This window comes from Numida meleagris, chromosome 5 (genome assembly GCF_002078875.1).
Source record: "Numida meleagris isolate 19003 breed g44 Domestic line chromosome 5, NumMel1.0, whole genome shotgun sequence".
NCBI classification, from domain to species: Eukaryota; Metazoa; Chordata; class Aves; order Galliformes; family Numididae; genus Numida; species Numida meleagris.
In genome coordinates this window covers 22,073,043-22,099,784 of record NC_034413.1, presented here as the reverse complement: position 1 = coordinate 22,099,784, position 26,742 = coordinate 22,073,043, and the positions used below count along the sequence as shown (strand labels likewise).

At 36.2% G+C, this 26,742-nt stretch overlaps 1 protein-coding gene and 1 long non-coding RNA gene across 13 annotated transcripts in view; one reads left to right on the top strand and one right to left on the bottom strand.

The window, feature by feature from the left end:
* LOC110399693 overlaps positions 1-26,742 on the bottom strand; it is an 84,425-nt gene that overhangs the window by 12,177 nt on the left and 45,506 nt on the right. For all 5 annotated transcript variants that reach the window (XR_002439336.1, XR_002439339.1, XR_002439340.1 and 2 more), the window contains exons 2-3: positions 26,383-26,507; positions 25,369-25,515 (exon numbers count right to left, since the gene is read on the bottom strand). This is a non-coding gene — a long non-coding RNA (uncharacterized LOC110399693). The remainder of the gene's footprint in view (positions 1-25,368; positions 25,516-26,382; positions 26,508-26,742) is intronic.
* Positions 1-26,742, top strand: part of KCNMA1 (potassium calcium-activated channel subfamily M alpha 1) — a 454,315-nt gene that overhangs the window by 410,326 nt on the left and 17,247 nt on the right. For all 8 annotated transcript variants that reach the window (XM_021398811.1, XM_021398812.1, XM_021398807.1 and 5 more), the window contains 3 exons: positions 316-508; positions 20,111-20,224; positions 23,984-24,114. In XM_021398811.1, the coding sequence (XP_021254486.1) occupies positions 316-508; positions 20,111-20,224; positions 23,984-24,114 (438 nt within the window). The remainder of the gene's footprint in view (positions 1-315; positions 509-20,110; positions 20,225-23,983; positions 24,115-26,742) is intronic.

The following is a 26,742-nucleotide window of genomic DNA, read 5'->3' as shown; positions in this document are numbered from 1 at the left end:
GCAACTTAAATCAAGACAATTTCAAGTCATCAATGATACGCAGAGTGCTGGCATTATTCCTCTTTCTTGTTTGTTAGTAATAGCTTGAGTGAGTATTGAGACTGAACCTAAAATGCTGCCATCAGCACCAGCTACCCTTTAGATTAGCACACATCTCCTATTCCCTGGCACATAGTTAGACCAGCTTAATGTCAGAGCATAAAAAAGATACTTGTTAAATAATTTCCCAAAGCTCCTTCTCAATCTTTAATTTGTTTTTCTTTTTTTTCCTCTCCTGCAACCTCCCCCCCCAATCTTTTTTTCTCTGTGCCGAAGGGTACGCCATTAAGTCGGGCCGATTTAAGGGCTGTCAACATCAACCTCTGCGACATGTGCGTTATCCTGTCAGCCAATCAGAATAATATTGATGATGCTTCGCTGCAGGACAAGGAATGCATCTTGGCGTCACTCAACATCAAATCTATGCAGTTTGATGACAGCATTGGGGTCTTGCAGGCTAATTCCCAAGGTAAGGACTGCCCTATAATACTTCTCTGCAGTGCCTGCAGGGGACAGGACCTGGCAGGAAGAATATCCCTCACTCAGTAATTCAAAGAGCCCTACATCAGCTTGCTTGACAGTTAAACCTGCTGATTGGTATGATGGCTTTTAAAGGGGCAGTCACGTAGTTTCTCTGCTACATCACAAAGCACATTGGCAGAGTAAAAATGAATGAACATGAAACTGTTTCTGTTTTTTTTTTTTTTTTGCATGTTTCTTTTATTTTTTAAAGTTTTGCTTAAAAAAAATTATAAAATCATTGCTTGCTCACTATGCCCTGCTCAGAGGTTTTCTCATCAGGGCAGTTGCTTTTATGTAGCCAAAACTAATTCATATGAAATTTGGAATACCTGCAGCCTCTGTCTAACAAGATTTCATTTTTATGTGAAGCACATTGCAGCCAAAAAGAAAAAAAAAAGCTTAGTAACACAAGCAAAAAAGTAAAACAAAAAGAACAAGAATTTAAGATTAAATGTATTTTTACTTTCTGTGCCTTCTTGCTCAAAAAGCCACTTTGAATTAACTCAAAGCTGATTTCTTCCCGTGCTTTGACATGTACTCATCCCTTTTAAGGACTCTGAACAAAATTCTTCAGTCTTTGCTGAGAGTGTGGGACTGATTCCTTGGTAGCCAAAGGCTATTTTACACCAATTGTGCCTGTGCAAAGCAGCTGCAAAGCACTCATAAGCACCCTGGCAAAGACCATCAGTGTAAAAATAATCATCTTTCCATCCCTGAAGGGTCTTGCAGCTTATGAAACTCAAGTCCTACCTTTAATAAGTGTAGTAAGTGGTACAGTAAATATTCCCTCTGGATCCAGCCCTGCTTTAACTGTAGGTGTAGAAGAGGTAGTGCTTTGGTCTGCAGTTTCCCTGTGAGCATGACCTGGAGGTAGTTTTCCCTCAAGGAGTGTGAAAATTAAGCCTAAGTTCAGTTCTTGCTCTCCGCGCTCTAATCAGGAATTAGAAATTATGAACCAAATATCAGAGACAAGGGTTTAACTTCTTACACACAGAAACAACTTGAATACAGAAAACTTTGTCAGAATCAGGAAAAAAAGGTGGGGGATTGTGTTGGAATTTAATATTGGAATTAAACTGCACTGGGAAACTAAAAATTTGAAATTTTCAAAACCAGTTTAGGTAGTTCCCTGGATAACAAGTTGATTTAAAGAGGAGGAAAAAAGTCATTTTACCCTTTCATGGCTGTTTGAAGTTTCAAGTCCAGGGCCCACAAGCAAGGCAACCCCAAATATTTTAGAGTTCTACTCATGAAAAAATTACAAAAAGAGCCTGGCTTACTCCCATTATGATGACTTATAGTCACTATTAGATATTCGCAGGAAGAATGGAACACAGCCATTCAGGTTCTTTCTTTTACTGGGATTTTATATAGGATTTGATATTTCTGTTCTCAAAACCAAAAATGCACTACCAGTGTGTTGGCTATTTTTTGGTGAGACTTATCCTGGGAAAACATTTCAGTTCAGATCAGCTTATACAAACCTTAAGTATTGCCACACTAAGCTTTTCTAGTTCTGAATGCATCATTTTGAATGGCTTTCCTCACTACTGCTATCCCTTGAAAGTGTTCTGTGCTGCTCTTTTTTGTGATGCCTATTACTGATAATAGGAACACTGAGAGTAGAAAATCTGGGTATGTGAAAGAACATCAGTTGACCTTTGAGAGGGTGTTGAAAAGAGAAGAAACAAAACAGTATATGTGAACAGCCTGAGAAACACAGAGCCTACATGGCAAGACTTTGGTGAGGGAATTAACAAGGGAATTAGTCTTGCTATTCCAATCAGGAGATCAGTATAATTCTCTAGTCACTAAATAGTGGAAGCTCATAGGAATATCTTATCTATAGTTCTCTGAAAAGGAAAAAAAAGTGACAATCATTTAATCAATAGGTTATTGAATGCACAAGGATCATTCAGATTTTTACTTGTGTCTATTTCATTTCAGTAACAGATGATGCCAATGCAAGAGGTGTGCCATAAAAAGCAGGATGCAGATCTATTTGATTCTTAAGTAAATCCTCATAATTAGCCAGTATGAAATGGTGTCATACTATACAGAAGTATAATGCCATATCTATAAATACTTTGTCTTTGTTCATACGAGAAAAAAAGAACCATCAAATTTTGAGATTTCATTCTCTTTTCTCCAGAGGCTCACCCTCTTTGCCTCCCTTAACACCAAAGTCACTTCCAGGCCTAGTCACATAAACATTCAGCATTAGCTAACCTTCTGTATTCATCTAAATAACCCCTTTACAGCAAGGGAGGTAGCATTGCGCCAACAACTGAATCCAAATGAGATTGGAGAGAAAGGGACTTGTAAAAGGAGCAAAGATGTGGACATATGACAGCAGATTTTCTTCGTAGGCAAAATTCTGTAACAATAAGGGCTCCAGTTCCCAACATTTTTTTTTAACCCATAACCAAGCTAAGTTAACTGATGAAAGAAATCTGGTTTATATCAACAAAGGATTTTTGTTCAAAGTGAACTTACTAAGCACACAGGTGTTATCGCACAGAAACAAAGACTTGGTAGTGTCTCCTCATACCATTAAAACAAAATAAAAATAAATTCTGGACCAAAATTACTATAGACCCTGGAGTACCCAGAGCAGATGAGACCAGACTATCTAAGTTGTCAAATCTGTATTCATCATCAGCTGCTTAGCTAATGACTACACAGAAGCAACGTGCATTAGAAGGGAAAACCTACTAACTATTGTGGAAGGAATTACTAGACTCCTTTACGTAAAATGTTCTACTCAAAAAGAGAAGGAACTCCTTCAGATTGGACTTGCATTGTTAGAAGCTCTCACGCTGAAACTATTTTAAGGGCTTTTGAAGGTTTCAAATCTGACTGGGCAACTTTTTAGACTAACTGAAGGTTAGGGATGCAGAATCTGATGTCTGGAAAAAGAGTTGCCTTTGGGAGACCTAGATTCCAAGGACAAGGCCAAAGTATATCCCATTGAAGCTGCAGCAGACCCTGTCATTTCCCTTAAGACATCTCAGCTTCTGAAATATAAAATGCTGTAAAGTTGGATCTCTGCCTACATCTTCACAGAATGACTCATAAACTCTGTTGATCTTTTATTTGTGATAAGTCCTCTTTCTATCTTTCAGAAGATGTTCATTGATAAGTCTTCCTAGAAAGGTTTATAAAAAGGTACTTTATATTGGCAGAAAGAAAAGCCACCTTCAGATACTGGAGATTTGTTCTTATTGCTTGATCCTTCCTGATTCTAATTCTGTGCCCTCAGCTAGAAAATGAGTTTATTTTATATAGATGTATTTTGGAGAGAAGACCAAAGAGTATTAGATCCATGGTAACCATTTGTGCTTCATTCCTCCAAAGTACCTGGGAAGAAGGAGTCTGGGATGGGCTCTGCCTTGGCAGTGTGTTGGGGGAGCCACAGTAACTCTTTCCTCGTTAAGTTGACCTTTGCATCCTTGCTTCTTCAAGTAACACTTATTGACTATTCCCATCTAGTTTTTCATGTTTCCTGTGCTTTGTTTCAGAGTCTTAAATTGTGGGAATTTTACTTGTTTTACTCACCAGATGAACACAAAATATTTTTCTTGAGTTGTAACTAAAACTGCTATTTGGCTTTCTTCCCCAAAACCAGACAATTATACTTAGCTGTTTAGAGATTTATGAATACTGTACCAGAGTAGCCTCTGGGTTGTAACTTCAGATACCCAACTCAATGATTTTCTTTTATTGGATAGTGATTTAGATCTTATTTTTAGTCAGTCCTAAATAATAGGAGCAGTATATTTCATTAAAAAAAAAAAAACACACACTCTGCTAAACTGTTAAAAAAAGATCTTATGGTTTCAAGCAGGTCTAAAGTACAGAAAGGAAGAACTGCATAGTAACAGTTTTTCAATGGGCATTACAAGACAACTCAGTATAGAAAGGTAGATGTATTTCAGCATGGTAACAAATGCAACTGTTTTCTGAATGACTTCAGCTTATGAGAATTTTCCCTAGGATCACTACTTCAACAAGAGAGGTATTTTAAGACCTCCGTTTACTGTTCTTGTAGTAGATCTTCCAAACAAGAGAGAAAAAAGAGAAAGAAAAAAAGAGGGGATTAACTCCTGGATAATATGTCTCTGACACATCATGGCAGGAGTCTTCTGAGGAATATCCTATAAAATCAAGTAAATATATACGGAATTTTAGACACTAAATTTCAAGCATAACATACTATGCAAGCTAAAATAACCTTGTATTAGTCTAGTTTCTTTTTCTTAGTAGGTTTCCTTAGAAATTACTTCTAGTTTCATAATCATTTTTTGTTGGAGGAGTCTTAAGCTATAATTTAGAGAACAGGAAGAGATGTTGTCACTCATAAGCCACTGAGTTTCATTAGATTTATTTCTCAACCTGTTTGATTAATTCTTATGCAACTTTTGGTGGACTTAGTCTACCAATCTGCTGCAAGAAAATTCATATTAAAACAAATTTCAGGTCTACATTCCATTGTGTTTACAGGTAGCAATTTCTTTCTCCTCTATCAATTAATTATACTTGATTGTTTTATGTCTGAGATGTTAGCAAAAGGAAGGAAAGGTATTATTGGGCCTTGAAAGAAGAAACAAGGGGGAAGGATAAATGCTGTCTGAAAAGCAAAGGTTCTCTGTCATTTCAGAGATAACTGTTAGAGATATTTTTTAGAGGTGTTTGTTACAAGTTCAAATTTAAAAACAATTAAAATTCTGAGCTGATTATTTCTAAAGGAGTTTATTTTTTGTGAATGTGGATTTTTTTTTTATCTGATTTTACAGTCATAAGTTTTTCGATGAAGAGTTCAAAATGCAGAATTTGATCATAAATGCAGTTATTTTCAGGCTGTTAGGGAATTCAGCACCTGTGGCAACCCCAGCACTGCTTCATATGTTTCATTTGTTATATTACTTAGAAAAGTAAAAATAAAGAACCTTACTTTCAAATATTTCAAATATTACTGATTCATCAGGATTGATAGTTCAGCACAGGGATTACACCTGATAAACATATTCTTATGTTTTGTGTTCCTGAATGTACTATTGCTAGCATCATTTGTTGTAAATATTCTTCTGTGTAAATAGACTACAATAACCTTTTTTTTAATTATTATTATTTTATTTGGTTGTTGGTTATTGTTTAACCAACTGAATTTTGGAATGTTTGTTGTAGTTTTTTTTCACTATTGTTTTTCAAAACCAAAACTGATCATCCTAAGTAATGAAGTTAATAACTGAAAAATTAAATAAGGGTTTGTTAATGTCCCTGCATGTGTCCTACATCATAATAACAAACACCATAACTATTTTTTTTTTGTAAAGAAAAAAAAAAGAAAAGTAATCCCATATTTGAAGATTAGGTCACTGAGATAAGTAACTCAGCGTTACCTTTTCTCAACATGCACATAATTTCTTTTCCTGCTGAACCAGATGGATCAGCTGATAGCTGTTATTTATTTTATTGTAGCACACTGGAGCTCTAGATGGGATTAAGAGCTTGTTGTCATAGTCTTGATATATACAAGAATAAAATATAGCCATTGCCCTGGCAGGTTTACAATCTGATGCTTTTCTTGTTCAAAAACTTAAGTTATGTCCTTAATGTTATACCAGTTAATAAATCTCTCTGACTTCAATGAAACTATCCACCTGTGTAAAGTTAGATTATTTCTAAGTCTTTGCAAGATTTGGACAGAAATAAAATACCGAGACTGACTGAGAGAGAGACTGTTCTTTTAACTTTGTTATGTGTCTGTGGAAGATGTCTGTGTTAGGAGTCGTTTCCATCTTTCAAACAGGACACTACCAGCCTTCCAGTCTTCACAAGAAATTCTGGAGAGAAAAATTCCCACCTAGCACCATTTACATTTCTTGTATTTTCCTCATAGCTATATGCTAACATTAGCTTAAACACATGGAGAACAGTTTCCTCTTTCTCTCGAAGTTAACCTAGGAAGAGAGAAAAACTGCTAAGAAAGGGGATTTTTGATTCTGTTGCTTATCAACTAAAAATGTGTTAGAGAATGGCTGGAGAGACACACTTTTTTAGGCAACTTCCCTATGTTTGAGAAATGGTGCCCAAATACCATCAAACTTTCACAATCGCTTCTTTCTCCTCTGCTTTCAGGACACCTTCTGCTTCAGCCAGAGAAAGATAAAACTGGGCAAAAAGAGGTAGATAGCACAATACATCAACACAAAGCATGTTATTTCACACTTATACTATAAATATATTTAACCAGCCCATGACTGTTATAAATCCATTGACTATTTTATTATTATTTGCTGTTCAACATCTTGAAAGCAAACCCCCTATTATGAAGGTGCACTATTTTGTGCATTTCTGATGCTCAGGAATAAAAAAACTGCTCTTTTTATGAGCATTAATTATACACTAGGCAAGGAAGCAATTGCTTCTATGTTATGAAATATTAAATCAAAATGCTTCCTGTTCCCAGATGTCCCAGAGATAAATACAGCAGTATTTTGAAGCCCCACTTGGAGCTGTTTTGCCTGCAAATTTATAGTTTTGTCTCCATTTTCAGAAAACCCTGTTTTATGTGAAGTATAGCACTCTTGGTAGTTTTTAAGGAGCAAACTCCTTTGGAGTTGCCTATGTAGGCAACAACTCTTATGTAGATTGCACACAAGGGATCTGAAGTTGAAAGGCTCCTTTAAGATGACAAATGGGTTGAAAGTGTTATTGTCTTTGATTGCATGCCTTACATCATCTGTATGTAGGAATAAGAGAGCTATTCTTTATCTTTAGCCATTTTATAAATATTTAAGTCCTTATAGTTGCCTAAAGATATTAAAGCATATTTTACAGTAGTTGGAATATAAATATTATATATAGCACAAGATACCAAAGTAGTTTAATGAATTCATAATTTTCTGTTCACTTTTATTGGAATGTGTTTTATGTTCCCAAACTTCCATTTAAAGAATAAGAGATCATTCTGCTCCCTGACGAGATATAAGCCAACAGTGAATGTCATCAAGGTTGTTATAAATGATGGTATAGGACTTCAATTAACAGGAGGAAAGGGAACTTGGACATTTGAGTGTACTACTCCAATCTCTGTGTTTAGCTGCAAAAAGTCTTTTTGAAAAAAAAGTTTGCTTTTTAAGTCTTTAAGAAACTTTAACGTGTTTTGCTGCTGTGTCTCTTTGTTTCTGAAATTTTCTTAATTGTAGAAGGAGATACATGTCTAGATCTAGTTAAGCAAGATCTAGATCACATAAATTTCTGAAATTGATGAAAATTTAAAGATTAGTTTCTAAAATAGCCAACCATAAAGTCTTTTGATATTCAAAGTACAAAACGTCCGACTTTCAGGGCCTCTTGACTACAAAGGTAAGTTAAGGTTATAATTGTTAATCTTGTAAATTCCCATCAAATATTAAAAAAAAAATCTTTTTAAATATTTCACAGAGTTTCACTAGTTCTCAGTAGGAGTTCGTACTGGGTAATGCTTGCTAATTACCCTCTATGAAAGAAGACACACAATGTGGTAAATTACCTGACCCTTTGCATTTTAATGAGACAACAAGGATTTCACGAAGTGATGTTGTTTCAGTGGTTAATGGTGTCAGCAATGTTGTAATTGTAGGCAGACGCACATTAGCTGAACAACCACATGTAGAAAGGGCTCCTCTCGACAGGCCCTTTGGAGAATAGAACAGGGTATTATCATTAAGCCTATGTCATTTGCATGCTGCTAATCGCTTACTTTATTATCTTGTGTATCCATTGTCTTTCTTTAATTGCTCTTTAAATTAAAATTAAAAATAGTTCCAATGCCCATGATAGTTGTGATAGCATCCTGATTATGAAGATAACTTCAAGAAAATGGAACATATAGATAATATATTACAGGATTACAAGATAGTTTGAAAGTTATATGCCATATCAGGCAGCCTCATGAGCTTCATTCTGCTATCTTTCTTGTTTCAGTAAGTATTGTTTATTTAATAAATGGTTATTTATATGCATGAAGGTTGCTTATTTTAAAGGACATACTTGAATTCATAGATCAGTGTCGCTGCTTTTGTCTTTAGTGTGGAAGCTCCAGTAGATTTCACTGGAGCTAGAAAGGTTCCAGGAGAAAGCCAGTTTTTAGTTCTTTGTTCTTGCCAATTATACCCTGGTGTGATACCCATAGTAGAAGAGTAGAAGCTAACTCCCACTACTGAGTTGCAGAACTCCCATTAGACAGCCAGAATTAGGACAAAACTTAATATATAATTGCTATCCTTCTGTCAGAACAGTCTTGAAGTTTGACATGGTTAAATTTGAGGCAGCCCAGCCTTTCCAGAATAGGGAGTCTCTAAAAAGTGGGTAGTTTCAGGTTACTCACAACCTTCCAAAGCTTTCAGCATCCTCAGATATGGATATGTGGGCCATGCTGATGCACTGCCTTCATCTGAGAATCAATACCCGCTGTGTTCCTAATGCTGTATTTTTACAGCTTTTCTTTTTAAAATCTGAATAAACTGAACCTGAAAATGGTAAGTGTGAATTTTACAAATGGTACGGTCAGATTTTTTTGTTGAAGGAAGAAAGGTAAGCTTTGTTCTTGACTAGTTATTTGATTTATTTTTATTCAATAAGCCCCAGTATTAATACAGAATTTCTGTGATGAATTGTATACAAGAGGTCATATAAGATTTCTTTAATGTCATAAGAATTTGTGATCTTTTGCCAACATTTCATAGAGATGGAAGGTAGATCCTATGAGAGTATAGTTGAGATTGAACTCTTCAAATTGATTTGAAATTTGGTTGTTATTCAGATTCAGATTTCAAACACTATACTGCTAATACAGGAGCATGATTACTGGTTAGTATTAGAAGACAAAATATCTCTACAGTGTAGATACATAGGTTGCTCCAAAAGTAATGCCTCATGTTCATTTCCATGGAAACTACAACAGGTACAAAGATCTCTATAGTATTATTTGATAGAGCAAATTCTCAGCCACAAAAAAAAAACATTTTTCAACATTGTCACCACCGTTAGCTATGCATTTTCACCAGTGATGAATAAGAGCCTGCATGCCATCCTTGTAAATATCTGCATCAGTGGAGGTGACCCACTGTCACTGATACCACTACTGAAATGCAGCACCTGCTGCCTCACTGTGCTCGCATCCACTGTTTGGTCTCCATCAACATTCAAAAAGCATTGATGAATATCTGTGGGTGCCATTTGTTCTGTACAGGGGAATTCAGTGACACACTTTTGCTTCATATGCACTTTCCATGTCAGATGTCTTTTTTCAGACTGCTCCTTTGCTGCCATCTGTCTCATGGCAACAAAATTTAATGGAATATTGGTGGAAAGGTTCAACCTCTACTGCTGTACCACCAACATTCATCTCTGACATCATGAGCTAACATAATAAAATAGGAGGCATTACTATCAGAACAGCCTCAAATAGATTTCCTATTTGTTTTACACAGTTTTTCTTCAAAAACTGGCAGGATAATGAGTTGAGGTGTCTTCATAGAATTTCTTATTTCCGCTAAATTTGTATCAGTCTGCTTGTCCTGTGACTTAGAATGAATCTCCAAGTGAAGGCAAAAATAGCAAGAAATTTTTGAAAAAATTTCTTCTCCAACCACAAAAAAAAAGAGGAAAGAGATTTTGCTGAAACCAGACAGTGTCATATGGGTGCTGAGAAAAACTTGGGGGAATTGCTTCTTGTGTTCTTTGAGGAAAGATGGGTTGGATTAATAATGCTACAATTGTATCAGAAATTCTAAAGAACAAATGTTCCGTTACTCACAAGAATAAACTCACACAAAAAACAGTCTATGCTTTAACCAAAATTAAATTCATAGACGGTACTAGCACCTTTTTGTTTAGGATTTTAACCTCTGTATTTCAAAAACCATCTTAGTTGTAAATCCTTGATAACTTTTAAATTTTTCATGTTCAAACTGTTTGTGTATGAAGATATCTTCATAGAATCATTTACTTTAAACTTTTCAGTAATAAGTTCCTATATATGTGTGTGCATGTGTATATGTGTGTATATATATATTTATACTTATATACTTATATTTTTGTCTTTTATGGTACTGTGATTGTACATATCAAATGTAAAGAAACACTAAGTTTTTGTCATTTTGTAGCTCAAAGTAGACCATGTTATTTATCTGCAGGTTTATATTTCAGATTAAAACTTTTTGAACTACCTCACACTTCTTACAAAAATCCACATTTCAAGTTGTATATTTATTAGAATCAAATAACAAGAAATAGATGCTCAGAAATATTAAAAGCCCCTACTTGAAAGGATGGCTGTTTCCATTGGTACTGGTACTACTGAAATTCTAAAGTGAAAACAAACAATTTGTAACAATCTGTTTAACTTTACAGTTAATAATATTGAGCAGGAAAGTTAATGTGTTTTTTAAGTGTTTCATTAAGCCATTTTTAAACCCAACAGTAATGTTTAGATGAGTGAGTGACAGTAAATAGTCAATGTGATGCTGAAAACTAAAAAAAGAGCTCATAAATTTTCAGAATGATAGTACTGTGTACTGGATACCATGTCATACATTTTATAGTTGCCACTTAATTTTCACTACTTAAAGAATACCACAAAACAATTTACTGTTATTATTGCCTTAACCAGCTTGATTTCTACTAAAAATTGATTTTGAATGCCATATAAATTAAATAAATGTCAGATTGGTGTAAATAAACTTAGGCTGGTAGTTTTTTAAATATACAAAGAAAGACATTTGAACTATGTGAGATAAGAAAAAATCCTTAAGGATCTTAGCAAAAACTCAAAATAACATGAGGCACTCTATCGTGATAATTAATTACTTCTCTTTCTAAGATTAATATTCAGCGAAGAAGGGAAAAATTGTGAGCCAAAATAGTGCAAACTTAGCCAATGAAAGTTTGTTTTTCCTTCTTGATTCTAGAGGCTGCACTGAGTGAAGCAGAGGTTCTCAAACCTTACTGATTGGGTACCATCAGTAATATCACTGTTTTTCTTCATGCACTGTGTCTACATTACATTAATAGCTAATATTATGCTACTGGTTCATCATTCAAAATATGCGATTAGAAAGCTGCTTCAATTTCTTCCTGATTCCTTAACTGTGCTGCTTCTATTTACATAGTTTGAATGAAAAAAAGAGGAGTAGAAAGAATCAGAAAGTTTCACTGTATATGTATTTTCAATCAGAATCAGGAGTACTTGCAAAAGTAGCCAGTTTTAGTATTTGATAGAGTTATATTGAAACTAAAATAGAATATGGCATTCTGTATATGTGACATACAGAACAGGGAGATTAAATTGATCTGAGCAGAGTTTAAGGCTGGGTTGATATGTTAGCCATTTCTGTGAACTTCAGAATCAGAGGGTTGAGTGGAATTACTTTCTGGAGGTACTTTTTTACTTTATTGTTCATGGCAGGTGTGGTTTACGTACAGTTGAGTTCTACTGATACTTCTGAAGAGGAAGTTGTGCTGTTGAAATGATGCATTTTTAAAATATACTCCAATCCCTAAAAGTCTATGTCCTTATTCCCATTCAAAATTGGGCACCATGTGCTAATATGCAAGGTTCTGATTAGACTCCAGCAGAGATATAGTATAGAGTCATAGGTTGGCTTGAGTTGGAAGCAACCACAAAGATCACCTAGTTCCAAGCCCTATTGCACCTGGGTGAGAACGACTTTTCTCCGGAAAAGTTGGTTGAGTTAGTGTTAGGCAGAATATCAAATTCACTTTTGTATATGACCTGTCTTTAGCAGAGCTGTTACTCTGAAGTTGTGTGTGTTACAGAAGGCAGTATTTGAGTGACAAAAAGGAGTTCAGGTTGGAGTTTTGTTAAAAAATGTTGGCTTAAGGAGAATCTTTCTTTTAGTATGCCAGACCAGAAGGAAATTCTCTGTTAAAATATTTAAATTCTGTGCTAACATACTTCTATTTAATATATAGTTTCCTCTTAATATATTTGATGTTATGTTTCATTTGTGTCAATAATATAATTCTCTGTTAATATATTTAAAAATATATTCACACCTAAATGCAAAAACAAAAACCAAATGTGTTCCTTTAGTCCAAGCTTTTAATCGAGTTCTACAAATTTAATCTTTGTGAGTCAGCTGCATACTGACACTTGCTTATGTGCTTTTATGGCATCCTGTCAGCTAAGGAGTTGTGACAGGATTTGGTGAAATCTGACAGGACTGGACATGGACACAAAATTCCCCCTAGTTGGCACTCTTTGCTGAGAGTTGCTTTTTAAAAAATGAAGTAAGACTTGATAACTTATGGATACTTGTAACTAGATTAAACTGCAGGAAATGTGCAGTAGACCTTTGCCATATAAATGAGAGGTGGTCTTGATCTGAATCCAACCTGTCTCAGCACTCACTTCTGGGAATCCAGTTCAGATTTCTTTGATAAAACGAGGCCTTACCTTTCCCAGTTAAATCTTTGATTCTCAAGACAGCCTTGAATGTGGGATTTTAGTTTTGACTCAGCCTATAGAGAACTTAATGATGTCTTATCATAGGTTTCCAGCTCAGTTCCAGCTTGAGCAATTTAAAAGTCTGCTGGCACTGTTCAGCCCACACAGACTATGAAGTCTAACATAAGTAAATCCAAGTTGATGGAAAAACAGTATTGCTAGAACAGAGTGACAGATGTTGATTATCACAAAATGTCTGTTTAAGCATTTTGTATGGATCCATTTCCTCACTGTACACACCTGAAATTTTTTAGAAGTTATAAAGTAATTGTACTTAAAGATGTGGAATTTTCTTAACTTCATCTGCTAAAGAAATTGTCAGAATACATATTGCAAAAAATGACTGCTGCGGTTATTACAGTTGCAGCTCAGGGGAGCTATTCAGATGCCTCATTTATTGGAGCTTAATAGATTAAAAGTCCAAACTGAGTCTCATGATATAAACCTAATCAAATTCTAATCTGCATAATTTTCCCGTAAGCAGCAATGGGAAATTTATTTAATTTATGTGTCAGTAGTTGCCAATCATGTGTTGGACAACATTGTTTCATATATTTTTCAAAATATTTTCACTGCTTGCTTGCTGTGAAATCTGGCTTTGCTCTTCCTTTTCACTAAGGAAAAAAATTACTTTATTTGATATAATGTAGGATATAATGACATAATGTAGAGTCTTGCCTAACATGATTATATATCATTTTTAATGGTAAGCTTTCCATTTTATTTGTATTTATTGAATACCTGTCTCTGTGAGCTAGGTAATATAGCTTGATTTATTTGATAAGTTTTATTCAGCATATTTATTTATTTTTGTTTGGGGTCTAGATATGCAAGGTCAATTAATGATCAAACTGAGAAAGACTTGGCATCATTTTATAGTAAATTATTTTAGCTGCAAACCTGTGATGTACTTAGCTGCTACCAACTTTATGCTTTAGGAAATACCTAGCGTAGATGCCTTTTTAAATGGTAAATGGAGAGTAGGAACAATTCAATAAATTAACACCTGTAACACAAAAAAGTTATAATTAAAGTGAGTGAAAAATCAGGAATTATCATTTCTGATGATGCTGTGAATGTAAGTATACTTCACAATAAGTGTTCTGGATAATTGCTGATCCACAATATGTTGGATGAGCAAATATGAGTATCTCTTCTACCTCTTTTCAAATATGTCTAATTCTACTGGTACTTCCTAACAAAATGAGAAAAAGCAAAGAATGCATCAAGAGAATATCAAGGCTATGCTTTGAAAGGTAAAGAAATCCCATTTATTTTGGTAGTTTTGAGTTATGTAAATTTGTGGTGAACCTCAGCAGAGTTATGGTCTGAGTAATTACTGTGTGAGATTTTGTGTAAAAGTCAGGCATTTGCAGAAGGACTTCATCTTGAGGTTTTGTGTGTGGTTGATAGTGAAACTCTAAATGAGACTCAGACTGGGAAAAGACTTATATAAGTGCCTGTGAATAAAAAGTCTCAAAGTTGAAAACAGAAACAATGTGGTATCATTCAGCCCCAGATCTCAAGATGATGGAACTCCAGTCCTTCCCTTAATCTTTGATTTTACAACTGAACCCGGCCTCACTAGAGCAGCACAAGGAGCGGTAGACCTTTACACTTACAGCATGTGGGTCCAGTAACATGCCCAGGAACAGCCAGAAGAGCAAACATCAGCATTGCCCTGTGCCTTCATAAGAATTTTGGTTTGGACATTTTCACTATGAGTAATTCAACAGAATAGGAATGAACAGACATTAGAGAAGAGCCCTTTCTTGGAAGGAAGATGAGCAGCTTTTTCTCTGCAAGGGTGTTCTCAGCATTAACTGCACAAGGGGTTGTTCCAGCCTCAGGGCATTGGAGTCTTGTTACAATTGAGACAGTATCCTCTTCACCCTCCATTCCTTGTAGCTGTACCTTGGCCTATGTTTGGGCCCAGGCGTGGCAGAGAGCATCTCTGAAGATGCTGCTGAGATTGCAGCTTGAAAGAGCTTGGAGCTTACAGAGGCACATCTGCTCTCCTGCATTCCTCTTCTCTTCAAGACCTTTAGAGATAATCTCCAATAAATTTTTAGATCTTCAGGCACAAATTAAAATAGAAGTCAGAACTGATATCAGAATTTAGGATATTCAGGTTCTGAGATCAAACTACAGCGATCTGTCTGAGACCACATGGGACATTTGAAGCTAGAATTGAATGACTGTAACAGATTCCCATGAATGTCAGCAGCTTTTTAGCTGCATGACTGCTGCTGAACTTTTCTGGTGTACCCCAGTGGCTGTACTTTGGAGAATAACAGGTATAGTCTATCATTACATTGAATTCAACAGCATATTAATGGACATTGTCAGCAAACAGTAGCAAAGGGATATAGCTGTGAGGTCCTTTTGTAAGAGAATTGTTTATTTTTGTCTGGCTCTGCTTAATGAAAATCATTGTCTCATATTCCTTCTGTTCACTTGTCAGGGATGTGTTTGGCAGTTCACTGTCTGCATGCTACTTGACTATGCTCAAAGTATGATTTCTGTTTCATGCTTCTCATGTGAGCCAGAGCTAGTTCATAGCATGTATGATTTACCGATTATATTTTTAAGGACTTCAGTGCTGACTTTAGCTGGTGAATCCCATAGCACCTTTCCCCAGAGTAGCCTTAATTAAAGGGCATTATCAATTTACATGGCACTTTAATGACAAGGCCACAATCTTTAGATCTGCCAAGTGGGTTTTCAATTTGGTAAACTGCATTCTGCCTACATAGTTCCAGTTCAGTAAAACATGCATCTTTTAAAAGGGAGGGGAGGCAAAAGGGGAAGGGGCAAGGAGCCATAAAGTATCTTTTATGACTCTTTGGAACAGAATATTTTTTAATAAGTGTAGCATAAAAATGTGGTTTGTGAATATGCCCATCTGGGTCCCCAGGACACAAGAATTGTGCATTCATCCAACGGCCAAATTTGTCTCTACTTTAAAACACCAGTAAACCTCTACCAGCGCATCAGCAAACTAAAGGATCTATTCGCTGCTACACAGAGCAGGCCTTACTGCATTTCACAGGATGTTACTCAGTTAAGTGAACTGCATGAGAACAAAAAAAGCTGTTTGTGTCCACCACAATCAGTAGATCACTTGGCCATCAGACCAGTTTCTCCAAATCTCCTGTAAGCAGAGCAAACAGTAATTACTGCCAGCCTTTTCAGTGGGCAGAAGTCACTGTGAAACTGTGCCAGCATTTCCTAATTTTGAACTCCAAGCCGTTTCCTCCCTTGGAGTTTATGGCTGCTAGCACTACTGCCAGCTGTGGTAGGATGACCCCAGATTTTTTTGTTTTCAGAATCCCCCAGCTGTATTTCCTTACACAGCGACTTCAGCTTCAAGAGGCTGTGTGAATTTTACTCTAAAGATTGATCCTGTTGAGCAACTGTAGCTGCAACTCCCTCGGTTGTTTGCTGAGCAGGGAGACACTGTGGTTATAAGAAGATCACAACTATCAGCCCTGCTTTACTATTTTTATGAGCATTAATGGAACAAGGTTTGGGGACTGAAGGAGAAAATGGAATATGAAAAGGAAAATGAAAAGAGGCTGTGAGGAAAGCATGTCATTTCTAAATGAATGCTCTGTGCAGAGGAATTGGATCTTTTCACAGCAGAAAATGGATCTTAAATCTGATGCCTTAGCTTGTTTCAGCTTCTGTAATGAAATAGACTTTTCCTAATACCCTGTGACCTGAATTTCTCCCTGCTTTATGGGTGCTATTCCTTGACGTACAAACCTGTATTTTCTCAAGTCAGCATTTGATGATGGATGTCAAAATACAGGTCATGTATTATGCATATAGCATTACCGATTTAAGGTGTTTACTTGTCAAGTTGAAGAAATTCAGAAATGTCACATTCACTGAATCTGCACAGCTGTCACTTGTAGTTTTTCATGCCTTTAAATGAAAGTTCTGATAAAGCAGGTTAGTTTTCCTGCACTTTTTTTTTAGCTTCTAGAGGGAAAAAAAAATAGAAAGCCTATCTATAGAGTTTACATTATGACTTAGGAGCAGGAGTGTGGCCTGAAAGTGGATGATGCCTTGTGACTCCAAACATAGGCACACAAAATCTTCAATAATTCCAATTCTTCTTTTTCTGAAAATATTCCAATAGTTGTATATTTTTCAGAGGTCGATTTGTAGAGGTATATGAATTAATCCCAGGCAGGGAAATTAAATTAAAATAGCAAATATTTCTTATATCTCCCCAGACCATGGAATGAAAAATATTTAGTCATGAGTCTGTTTTTCATTCAAGGAGAAAACAATATCCCTTTAACATGCTTCTTGCATTTCAGACTGAATGCACTGCGTGTGCAGTGTGCAATTACAGAGCTCCTGACAGTCTGTGTCTAACAGAAATGCCACATTTACTTCAGTCTTCTAACACTTCTAGACATTTGTCTAGGAAGACAAATATTTGAAGGGTTAGAGAGAAGTGGCTGCAAATAGCCACCTATGGAGAGTGTGTTTGCGTGCACATGTGTGCATGCCTGCGTGTGTGTGCATTGCAGCAGTAGGAGGGTAAGAAGATTTTACGCATTTAGAAGCATTTATGCCAACTTTCTTCAATTTGCTTTTAGCTGACTGGGAAATACTGATGTGCTCTTACCATCTGGAGAGCCTGATTCACTGAAAGATTTTTTAGGGAGTGCATCCTGAAATAGGGAGAGGAGAGGAAAGCTCTCAGGAAAGAGAGGGCAGTGGGTCCTCCATGGATGCCCCCAGAAGTACCACCCTAGGGTGCTTGGGTGAGTGGACATCTTCCTGGCCTGCCACAGCTGGTATCTGCCAAGGGTAATCCCAGGGCAGACTCTATACCATTTGACCACCATTGGTCATAAGAACTTGGTGGAGACTGACCGGCCAGCCACCCCCGGTAATGTGAGTATCTCCCTATTAAACTGATGAATGTTAACTTTCTTCCGTGTACTTTCTCTGAGAATGGTAAACGTTATGCAGAAGCACTGGCACTTTTGTATTACATCCTGTCCTTACAATCCTCGTGTTGTAAATAGGAAATTCATACTGGCACCTTTTGGAGGGCTAAGCATCTCTTCTTAGTGATTCTAGTTTCATTAGTTATCTATTCTATAATTCATATAGACAAGATTTAGGGAGAAATAAACTGAAGATCAAATAAAAAAATTCCATTACATCAAGAAGTCTAGATCAAGCGGTCCTTATAGTTTAGAGACAATTTAATAGTAAGGGTAATTGCCACTAGGAAACAATTGAAAATTCTTCACAACGAAAACAATATAAAGCCAGTATAAAGCCGCATATTAAGAAATGCAGTTGTAAAACAGTCTATAAACTGAAGAAAGAACAATGTCATCTTGTTCTGAGTTCAGTAGGAGATGAATGTACCAATGAGTTTAACTGAGAGAAACAGTTTCCACAATGCAAGAAAATAATGAAGTTACATCAGGAATTTTTCTGTGATTAATTTAGAATTGGCATGTGAAAAATTGAAAATTATTTCAGGTCAGTAACAAGAGAGTCAAAAATCTGTCCCTGGTCTGAAGTCAAGGAACACAGGCAAAATTTGGTTTTAAAAAAAAGAATGTTTTTTTTCAGAAATTTGTATTTTAAAGCAAGCTTGGCCTATTCCTATTCCTAGCTGACAAATATTTGCTTAAAAACACTGCTTTGACATTGGTCTTAAATAAAATCCTAAAGTCAAACTCAGGGTTCACCATCACCTCTGCAGTGATGATATGAGATGAACATTCCCATGCATTCTACAGCTTTAATAAACAAGGGAGGTGGAGTGTATTAGTCCAAACTGAATTTCTAGGCTAACTGTTGCATGAGGTTTTGTAAAACTACCTGTTTTCAACCACTTACAATCAAAATTCAAAGGCTTCCCTGGGTGTTCTGCTTTTTAATTTTAAAAAAGAAAATAAAGAAAGAAGCTTAGTTCCAAGAGCTTCATTTCAAACTGTGCAGAAAATCAGGCTGAAAACAGAAATATTATTAGTTTGCTAGTGATAAGCCTTGCTGCTTTCCAGATCTTTTCTCCGAGTGCCTCTTGGCTTGTTTTATTTCCCACCTTTCTTTCCTATACATCCCCAAAGGTGTAAGTCTATTTCTAGTTTCTTTTCATGCATCACTTTTACATACCATTTGAAAATCTGTCTTTTTACTTCCATCCTTTCTTTTTTCTTAGGATGGACCCTTCCGTCTCAGTATTTCTATAACTGTAATCTTCATAAAAATACAGATTATGCAATGTCTGTCTGAAAGGCAAAACAACTGTATTGATTTTACTGCTCCTGGAAAACAGCAAATCCTAAATCCTGTGTGTTGATCAAACATCAGACTTACTAGTGGAAGCACTTAGATACTAGTGGTTGAACTACTGCTTTACAAACTGAACCCTATAATTCAGGTTTAAGGAAAAATACTTGTTTTGGGATAACTTGAAATAATGTGGCTTAACTTGTCAGGTATCTGTGAAGATTAACTATCCCATCCAAAACAAAGAGGAGTGCTAAAAGGAAAAGAAAAATAAACCTCTCTAAAACTGAAGTTGCTTTTTGTGTGTGTGTCTATTAATTATTTTTATTTATATTTAAGCAAGCAAAACATTTAGTGTGTTTTGATATAAAGAGTACCCAGGGTAACAAAATGTGTTCCAGCTTCTCCATTAGCTACCAAATAACATCTTACTCTGTGTAAATGACCTGTATATTTTTGAAGGATTATTCTTTTAAGAAATAGTTGTTGAAAATTAAGTCAATCTTTAAAAAATAAAGGCAGATGTCTTTATTGTTCTTTTCTTAAAAAAAATTAATGGATAGGAAATTCCTTGTTGATGGTGTTTCTTTTTAAAAAAATTATATCATTATATCTATCAGCTTAAAAAGTCTTTTTCATTTTTATACAGATTTATTGACTAAATATTCTTTGTTTACTTTATTTTATTTTATATTTTATTTTATTTTATTTTATTTTATTTTATTTTATTTTATTTTATTTTATTTTATTTTTCAGGCTTTACACCCCCTGGTATGGATAGGTCATCTCCAGACAACAGTCCTGTCCATGGCCTGTTACGTCAACCCTCCATTACAACAGGAGCTAACATACCTATTATAACAGAGCTAGGTAAGAAGAGCATTTATCATATCATGTACGCTCCTGTCTTTTTCCCACTTCCCTTCTTATGTGGCATCAGAAAAATTGCTTATACTGCGTCTTACACTGCCATGTTTTCTGATAACTCTTTTGAATTGCTCTCTCCAAAGAAAGATTAGTAACAGTTGTTTCACTTTATTTGAATAACTGAAATGTATTTCTCTCTTTTCTCTGGGTTTTCTCCATTTTCTTTAAACAAACACTATCAGAAAATATGCTTTTTACATAGTATAACAAATACGCAGCGTTGTTTGGGATAAGGTTATAAAAAAAAATCCGCCCAAAAACCCACAGTAAGTATGAGCAGACATTTCCTGTGCATTTAGTCAATAGTAAGAGGCTATTTGTTTATTTCTTCATGGTCCAGAACTGTTTAATCATGTGTAACCAAACTCTGTATAACAGTATGAGATATTTTGCCCCTGAGAATATGTTGATGGTAGGTAACCAGGCTCTGATTTCCACTCTGGCTGTGGGTATTTATGTTGTCAAGTGGTGTGATGTGAAGTGCAGAAGCTGTTCTGCTTTTTCATGGCAAATACAAACTTGATTTGTGGTCCTTTGTCCTTTTATTTTCTTTTTCAGTTTTATTTTTTAGAGCCTTACCTGTCTTTTTCCCTTACTTTATTCTCTTTCTGTACTTTCTTTTCCCCCTAAATACTTTACTTATTAGCTAAGCCTGGCAAACTTCTGCCTTTGGTTTCAATCAGTCAGGAAAAAAACAGTGGAACCCACATTCTAATGATAACTGAACTGGGTAAGAAGTGCCTTTTTCCTTCACATCACTGTCTTATTTTCTGTTGTTGTTGTTCTTACTGTCATCAGCTTTTTCTTTATTTATCTGGCTGTATCAGAGGGGCTACCCTCATGGCACTGCTTTGAATGTGTTTTATTTGTGGTTCTGGTTGAAATTGACTGTCTTGTTCTGGCCTTTCTTAATGATTTTTTTTTTTCACGCAGCATCAGTAAACCTTTGATCACACTCGTCTGACCTGCCGGCTGTTTTCATAGCACCTCTCACCAATTCATTTTCTCTGGCCTGGGCTCCCATCTCCCTGGCCCCTCCTCCCCTCGCCAATTTTTCTCCCCTTTTCTCTCTCTTTCTCTTTCTTTGTTTGTTATTTCAGCCTATTGTCAATTTGGTGGACATGCCTTAGCGGTGCTCACAGGAAGCCAAAGAAGAAGTAAAAGATATCAGAAAAGAACCCCCAGTATCACACTTTCCCTTCAGCTATTTTTTTTCTGGGGGAAGTAGGCCATCTCTCTGAAGCTCAGGTTTTGAAGCTGCAAAAAAAGCATCGAAGCTTCTGTGTTTTTCCCTCCCCATAAAGAGAGATCTCAGAAGCTTTTGCGAGCAGTGTTTGATTAGCATTTCCTGCGGTGCAGCAGCAGACGTCCAGGCCTACCTCACCCAGCCTGGAGACCTTTCATAGACATCATAGCAGCTAACTTTCATCAGGCAGATAAAGATATTGGGAATAAAGCAGCACTCACAGGATTCACATTAGATTTGTAGTACCATGGAATCTGACATCGCACACAACTAGTAAGCGGGTGTCAAAGTCAGGTAGTAGTCTGCCAGATGTAAGTGGAAAAAGAATGCTACTGTCAATAGTGCCTGCTCTTAGTGAGCAAATTAAACTAAGGCATGAGCTCTTCAAAAAGTGCATTTTGAAATGATACGTCAGGCTTTCAAATACTATTTTGCTCAAGATCCTGGAGGATAAATTGATAGCCATTGTATAAAGAAAGGAATAGTGTAGATATTGGCATTTACTAGAGTGAAAGTTTTCCAGCTCACAGAGCAGAACACTTCTCCATTTAAAATGCTGAGGAGTTATGTTTGCATGGTTACATGTGGAAGTGGGAAGGTACAGTTTTTAAATCCTACTTCGTCTCTAGTCCTGATTTGCTGTATGAACATGGCTGAGTGCAAGCTCAGCAAGGCTCTGAGAGGAAGATAGCAACACTTATCTCTTTTAGAGGGGTATAACGAGGCTTTATCTGTAAATATTCATGTTTTGCTAGCAAACCATGGCATGTTTGGTAGTATATACAGGTTAAGAAAGGAGTGGATGGAAAATGAAACTACTCAGGATGATCAGAATAGCAGGCAGAATTCCTAAACTAAGAAGTCCACAGCCCAAACCTGACCAATAGCAGCTCTCACGTTGATTTCTAAGCTCCCTGACTTGGATCAGCAGATGGCCTCATGTAGGGATTAGGGGCATAGTTGAAGAATGCAGCTGAAAATCCCAAAAAATTTTCTGGGTTCCCTTCCTCGCATGGGAATTTAAATTCATTTGTCATTTAATAATTAAATATTTGTCAACGGTTTACGGGCGTTTGGCCCAGTTCCGTGATGAACGGGACAGGGGACCCACGGGCCCGCGCCCCGGGAAAAGGGAAAAGGGAAAAAGGGTAAGGAGATGGCCCTGAGAGCAAGGAACAGCGGCAACAATCTGAGGAGAAACAAACTAATTTACTAAATAAGATATCAGGATGCAAAACAACACACTATAATACAATATATTACAATTTAAGCTGATAAATCCAATACAGAGAGAGATAATGTCCCAAAATCAAGGTAGGCCTTACTCTACTACTGACGATAAGACGGCTGGAGAGCGAGGTGCTGCCAGGATGAGAGACGGGCGGAAAAAAGGGATGAGGTCTCGTGACCTGCGAGTTTTTATCTTTTTCCTCTGGCCGGAAATGGTAACAGAGGAGAAAAGTACCCTGGGGAATGTAGTAGTCCTTCTCTTCTGAGAACCAGGTACATTCACTACATGATGTTATGATGTGGAATACCAATAACCGAAAATCACAAAACCATGACAATATTATTTCAGTGACATTGCTAAGCAGTCTATGCTTTCATGTCTGAGAAGAGCTAATATGGAAATTAAATACGTAATGAAATATGATCCACTTGATATGTTGATCTCAAGGAAACAACTATTTTTAGTGGCATGAGGTAGAGGCAGAGAGCTTAGCTGTGACAATAAAATGCCAGAGAAAGTAAATCTAAACGGCAAATATTACTTTTCTTTAAAGCAATTTGATATAGACCCTTTTTCACACTGGCTAATATAGAATTTGTGGAAGTGAGGTTATAAAGACAAATATTTGAGCAAAAGGCAGTGCTGCAAGAGAATAGCTGGAATATTGTTCATTCATTCAGATAAATGCATGTTAAAGGGATAGTTTATCCTCTTTTGAGCTGTAAGTGCATTAACACCACTCCAGTAAGAATCACAGCAGCACATTTAACAGATGCCTGTGGGCTAAATCAGAGTTTTATGGGCAGCCTCTATTTTAGAAAGAGGTTTTGACTTGGTTTCTTGTGACAACATTTCACTGTACATGCATACAACCTTAGCCAATGCACCTGAATAATACCAGGATTGTCTCAATATGTAGAAGAGCTCTGTGGATACCTTTTGAGGGCAAGCAGGTGGTGTCACAAAGCCACTTTTATAGCAAAGGGATAGTCATCTTTCAAGAGCAAGAGTCACCTCTCATGAGCAAGATACCGATCAAAAGATTTTTATGTAAATGCACATTTTCACATCCATCTTGATTTCATTTTCAGTGACGTCAAAGGCACAAGTCTGTGTTTCCAGACATAAGCTGTTTCTTTTTCTTTCTGACTGTGTAATATGTAAGGTCATATGCCGGTGACCAAAAGGCACTTTATAATTGTATTATTATGATTATTGTTTTCAGTAAATGATTCAAATGTTCAGTTCTTGGACCAAGATGATGATGATGACCCAGACACAGAACTGTACCTCACGCAGCCCTTTGCATGTGGAACAGCGTTTGCTGTCAGTGTGCTGGACTCTCTCATGAGCGCAGTAAGCAAACAAAACCTTTTTCTTTCCATCAGACTTACGGGGAAAGAGTATAAAAATGTAATTCTTCTTAGTGCAGGTAGGCAGGAGAATATAGTTTTCTCTTAAATGTCAAGAGAATTCCAGAACATTTACTAGGAGAGACCTGGATCCAAAACAAGGGAGATATCTAGGACCACCATGAACCCACAGTTTTTATAAGCAGAGTTTCTTGTCCAGCTTAAGGCGTAATAGTTTCCAAAAATGTTGTATCTCCCTCCTGAAACCCAAATTCAGTGTGTCAGTCTATGTTCACTGTGCATATCAGACAGCATCAACCATATTTTAAGCTTTTAATTTCCTGTAGCTATCAGCAGTACTCTGAGTGGTGAAGGACACTGATAGAACCATACTAAATACAAAAGCCATTGTACACATCAAGTGGACGCTACTTATGTGAAGAGAGGTTGTAATCTCTTTTGCATATGAGTTGTTATATGAATCAAGCCATAAGTGCAGGCTGGAAACTACAAATGGTATCATTTGGTTATGCCTACATTAGGGTTTTGGTTTGCAGCCATAGTACAGTTTCAAAGCAAACATCTCAGTCACAGTCCTTTTCATCCTCCTTTGTTTCATATTGGCTTTTTTAAGAACAGTTTTGCTCTGTAGGCTACACTTCTGAGGAACCTTAAGCTCTGTTAGAAGTAACAAGGACATATTCTTTTTAAAATCTGAGTATAGGCTTTCTGAGCTCTCCCTGGAATAATCAGTTCCATGGTGCCAGAAATCATCTGTTGTAAACGTCACATAATATTAGAAATGAGCAGACCGATTTCTTAGAAAGAGCCAAGTCTGACCTTCACCTAAATTCAGAATGAAGTTTTTTGCTTTTAAGAAGAATTCACAGTGATCTTTGTTATTTGATATTTCATTCATATTTCATATTTATATAGCTATATTTCATACTTATATTCTCTGCTATATTCCTTATATGTTCTATCCACAGCTGAACAGTATCAGTCTACACTGATAAAATTTTATTCTAATACAGCCTAAGAGTTTGCAATAAACTCGGAAAATACATTTTTGAAGGTTATTGGCCATGTTTTGCAGACTTGACAAATTCAGAAATCTTAAGCAAACACACCTAAACTTTGTACCTTCTCTAATTAAAATCTCTATGAATAAAATATTTATCATTTTCTCCTTGTAAATGGGAGTAATTTAACATGAAGATTTCCAAATTGTTATACTGAGTACTGTTTACCTACTCACATTATTATCTGAAGCAATGTCCCTGGATGAATCTTTCTGAAGGCCACTTCCGGAGTTGTATTAATTCTTCTGGTCATGACTGGCATTCCCACAAAAAGGAGCAAAATGTTGTGGATGCCGTTGCTTTCCTGGGCAAAAATACATGATCTAGATAACAGAGATTCAATAAGAAAAATATAGAACATTACTGTTTAGAATTTGTCCTCAGACCTCATCACATAATCCTCACAATATTTTTAGTTATTGCTGACTTTCATCCACTTTTAGTTTTTGGCAACATGTCCCTCCATTTCTGATATTTCTTTCTTCAACAGACTTTTTTTTCAAGCATTTTCGCATCTAAGTGGTCATATATGTCACAGAGAGTGCAGCCTGAAGCCAGAAAAGTAAATGTGATAACAAGAGTAGAAAATTCCAACTTAGAAAAGCAGATAAGTTAAGGATTCAGTCAATTAGAGTAGCCCATCATCCTATCTTTCGACACTTTGCATACCAGTGGCAGTGCATGTTTTGCTCCTGAAAGGTCTAGTAAACACTTGGAAATGTACCTTTATTCCTGACCCTTCAGAAGGTGTAAGATGTGTGAGATGATTTCCCTTTACTATCCGTATTCTCATGGAAAGGATGTACATTCCTTTTAGTGGTCCTCCAAGGAAAAGAGTGTTTCTCACTCAAACTAATCTACTTGCATTGTATTATCTCATTGTTTGTTGTTGTTGTTGTTGTTTGTTTGTTTGCTTTCTAGAGTATGCTTATTTTTAGGAACCAGCATCTATTTATTCTGCCTAATTTCAACCCAGTACTGGCAAAGTAAAACCAAAATCTGAAATTGTGAGATCTATAGTTACTTTTTCATCCTATTAGTTGCACAGGAATTCTGTACTGTAATGAATTCACCTTGTGCTGTTCTTTTCCAGCTGGTTTTGAGAGAAGAAAATAGTTCAGTATTCAATCCACTTACTTAGTGATTCAAATTTATTGTTACTTAATTTTTATAGCAAAGTTCCAACTTACGATCTCTGTTGTTATTTCAGGAATGCAAATTCCTCATATGGGCTAAAATAGAAATGCACAACAGAAGGATTGCTCCATTAAGAATGAATCGCTTTTTACAGTGGTGGAGTTCTGTAGTAAAACAGCTGTAAGAAAGATTAGAAAATAGAGTGAGATTAGACAGTGGAATAATGCCCATGCATGCAGTATTCTTTCTGACTTCCAGACAATTTAAATGTTACATATGGAAGTTTATGTGTACAAAAAGAGAGACAAAATATGTATTGTACAGTAATCCTTTTATATGAACATTTTAAGCAGAGTTGTATCCACAAGTCACATTGCTAAATATACTACTTTGGTTAAATTATTGAGTTATTG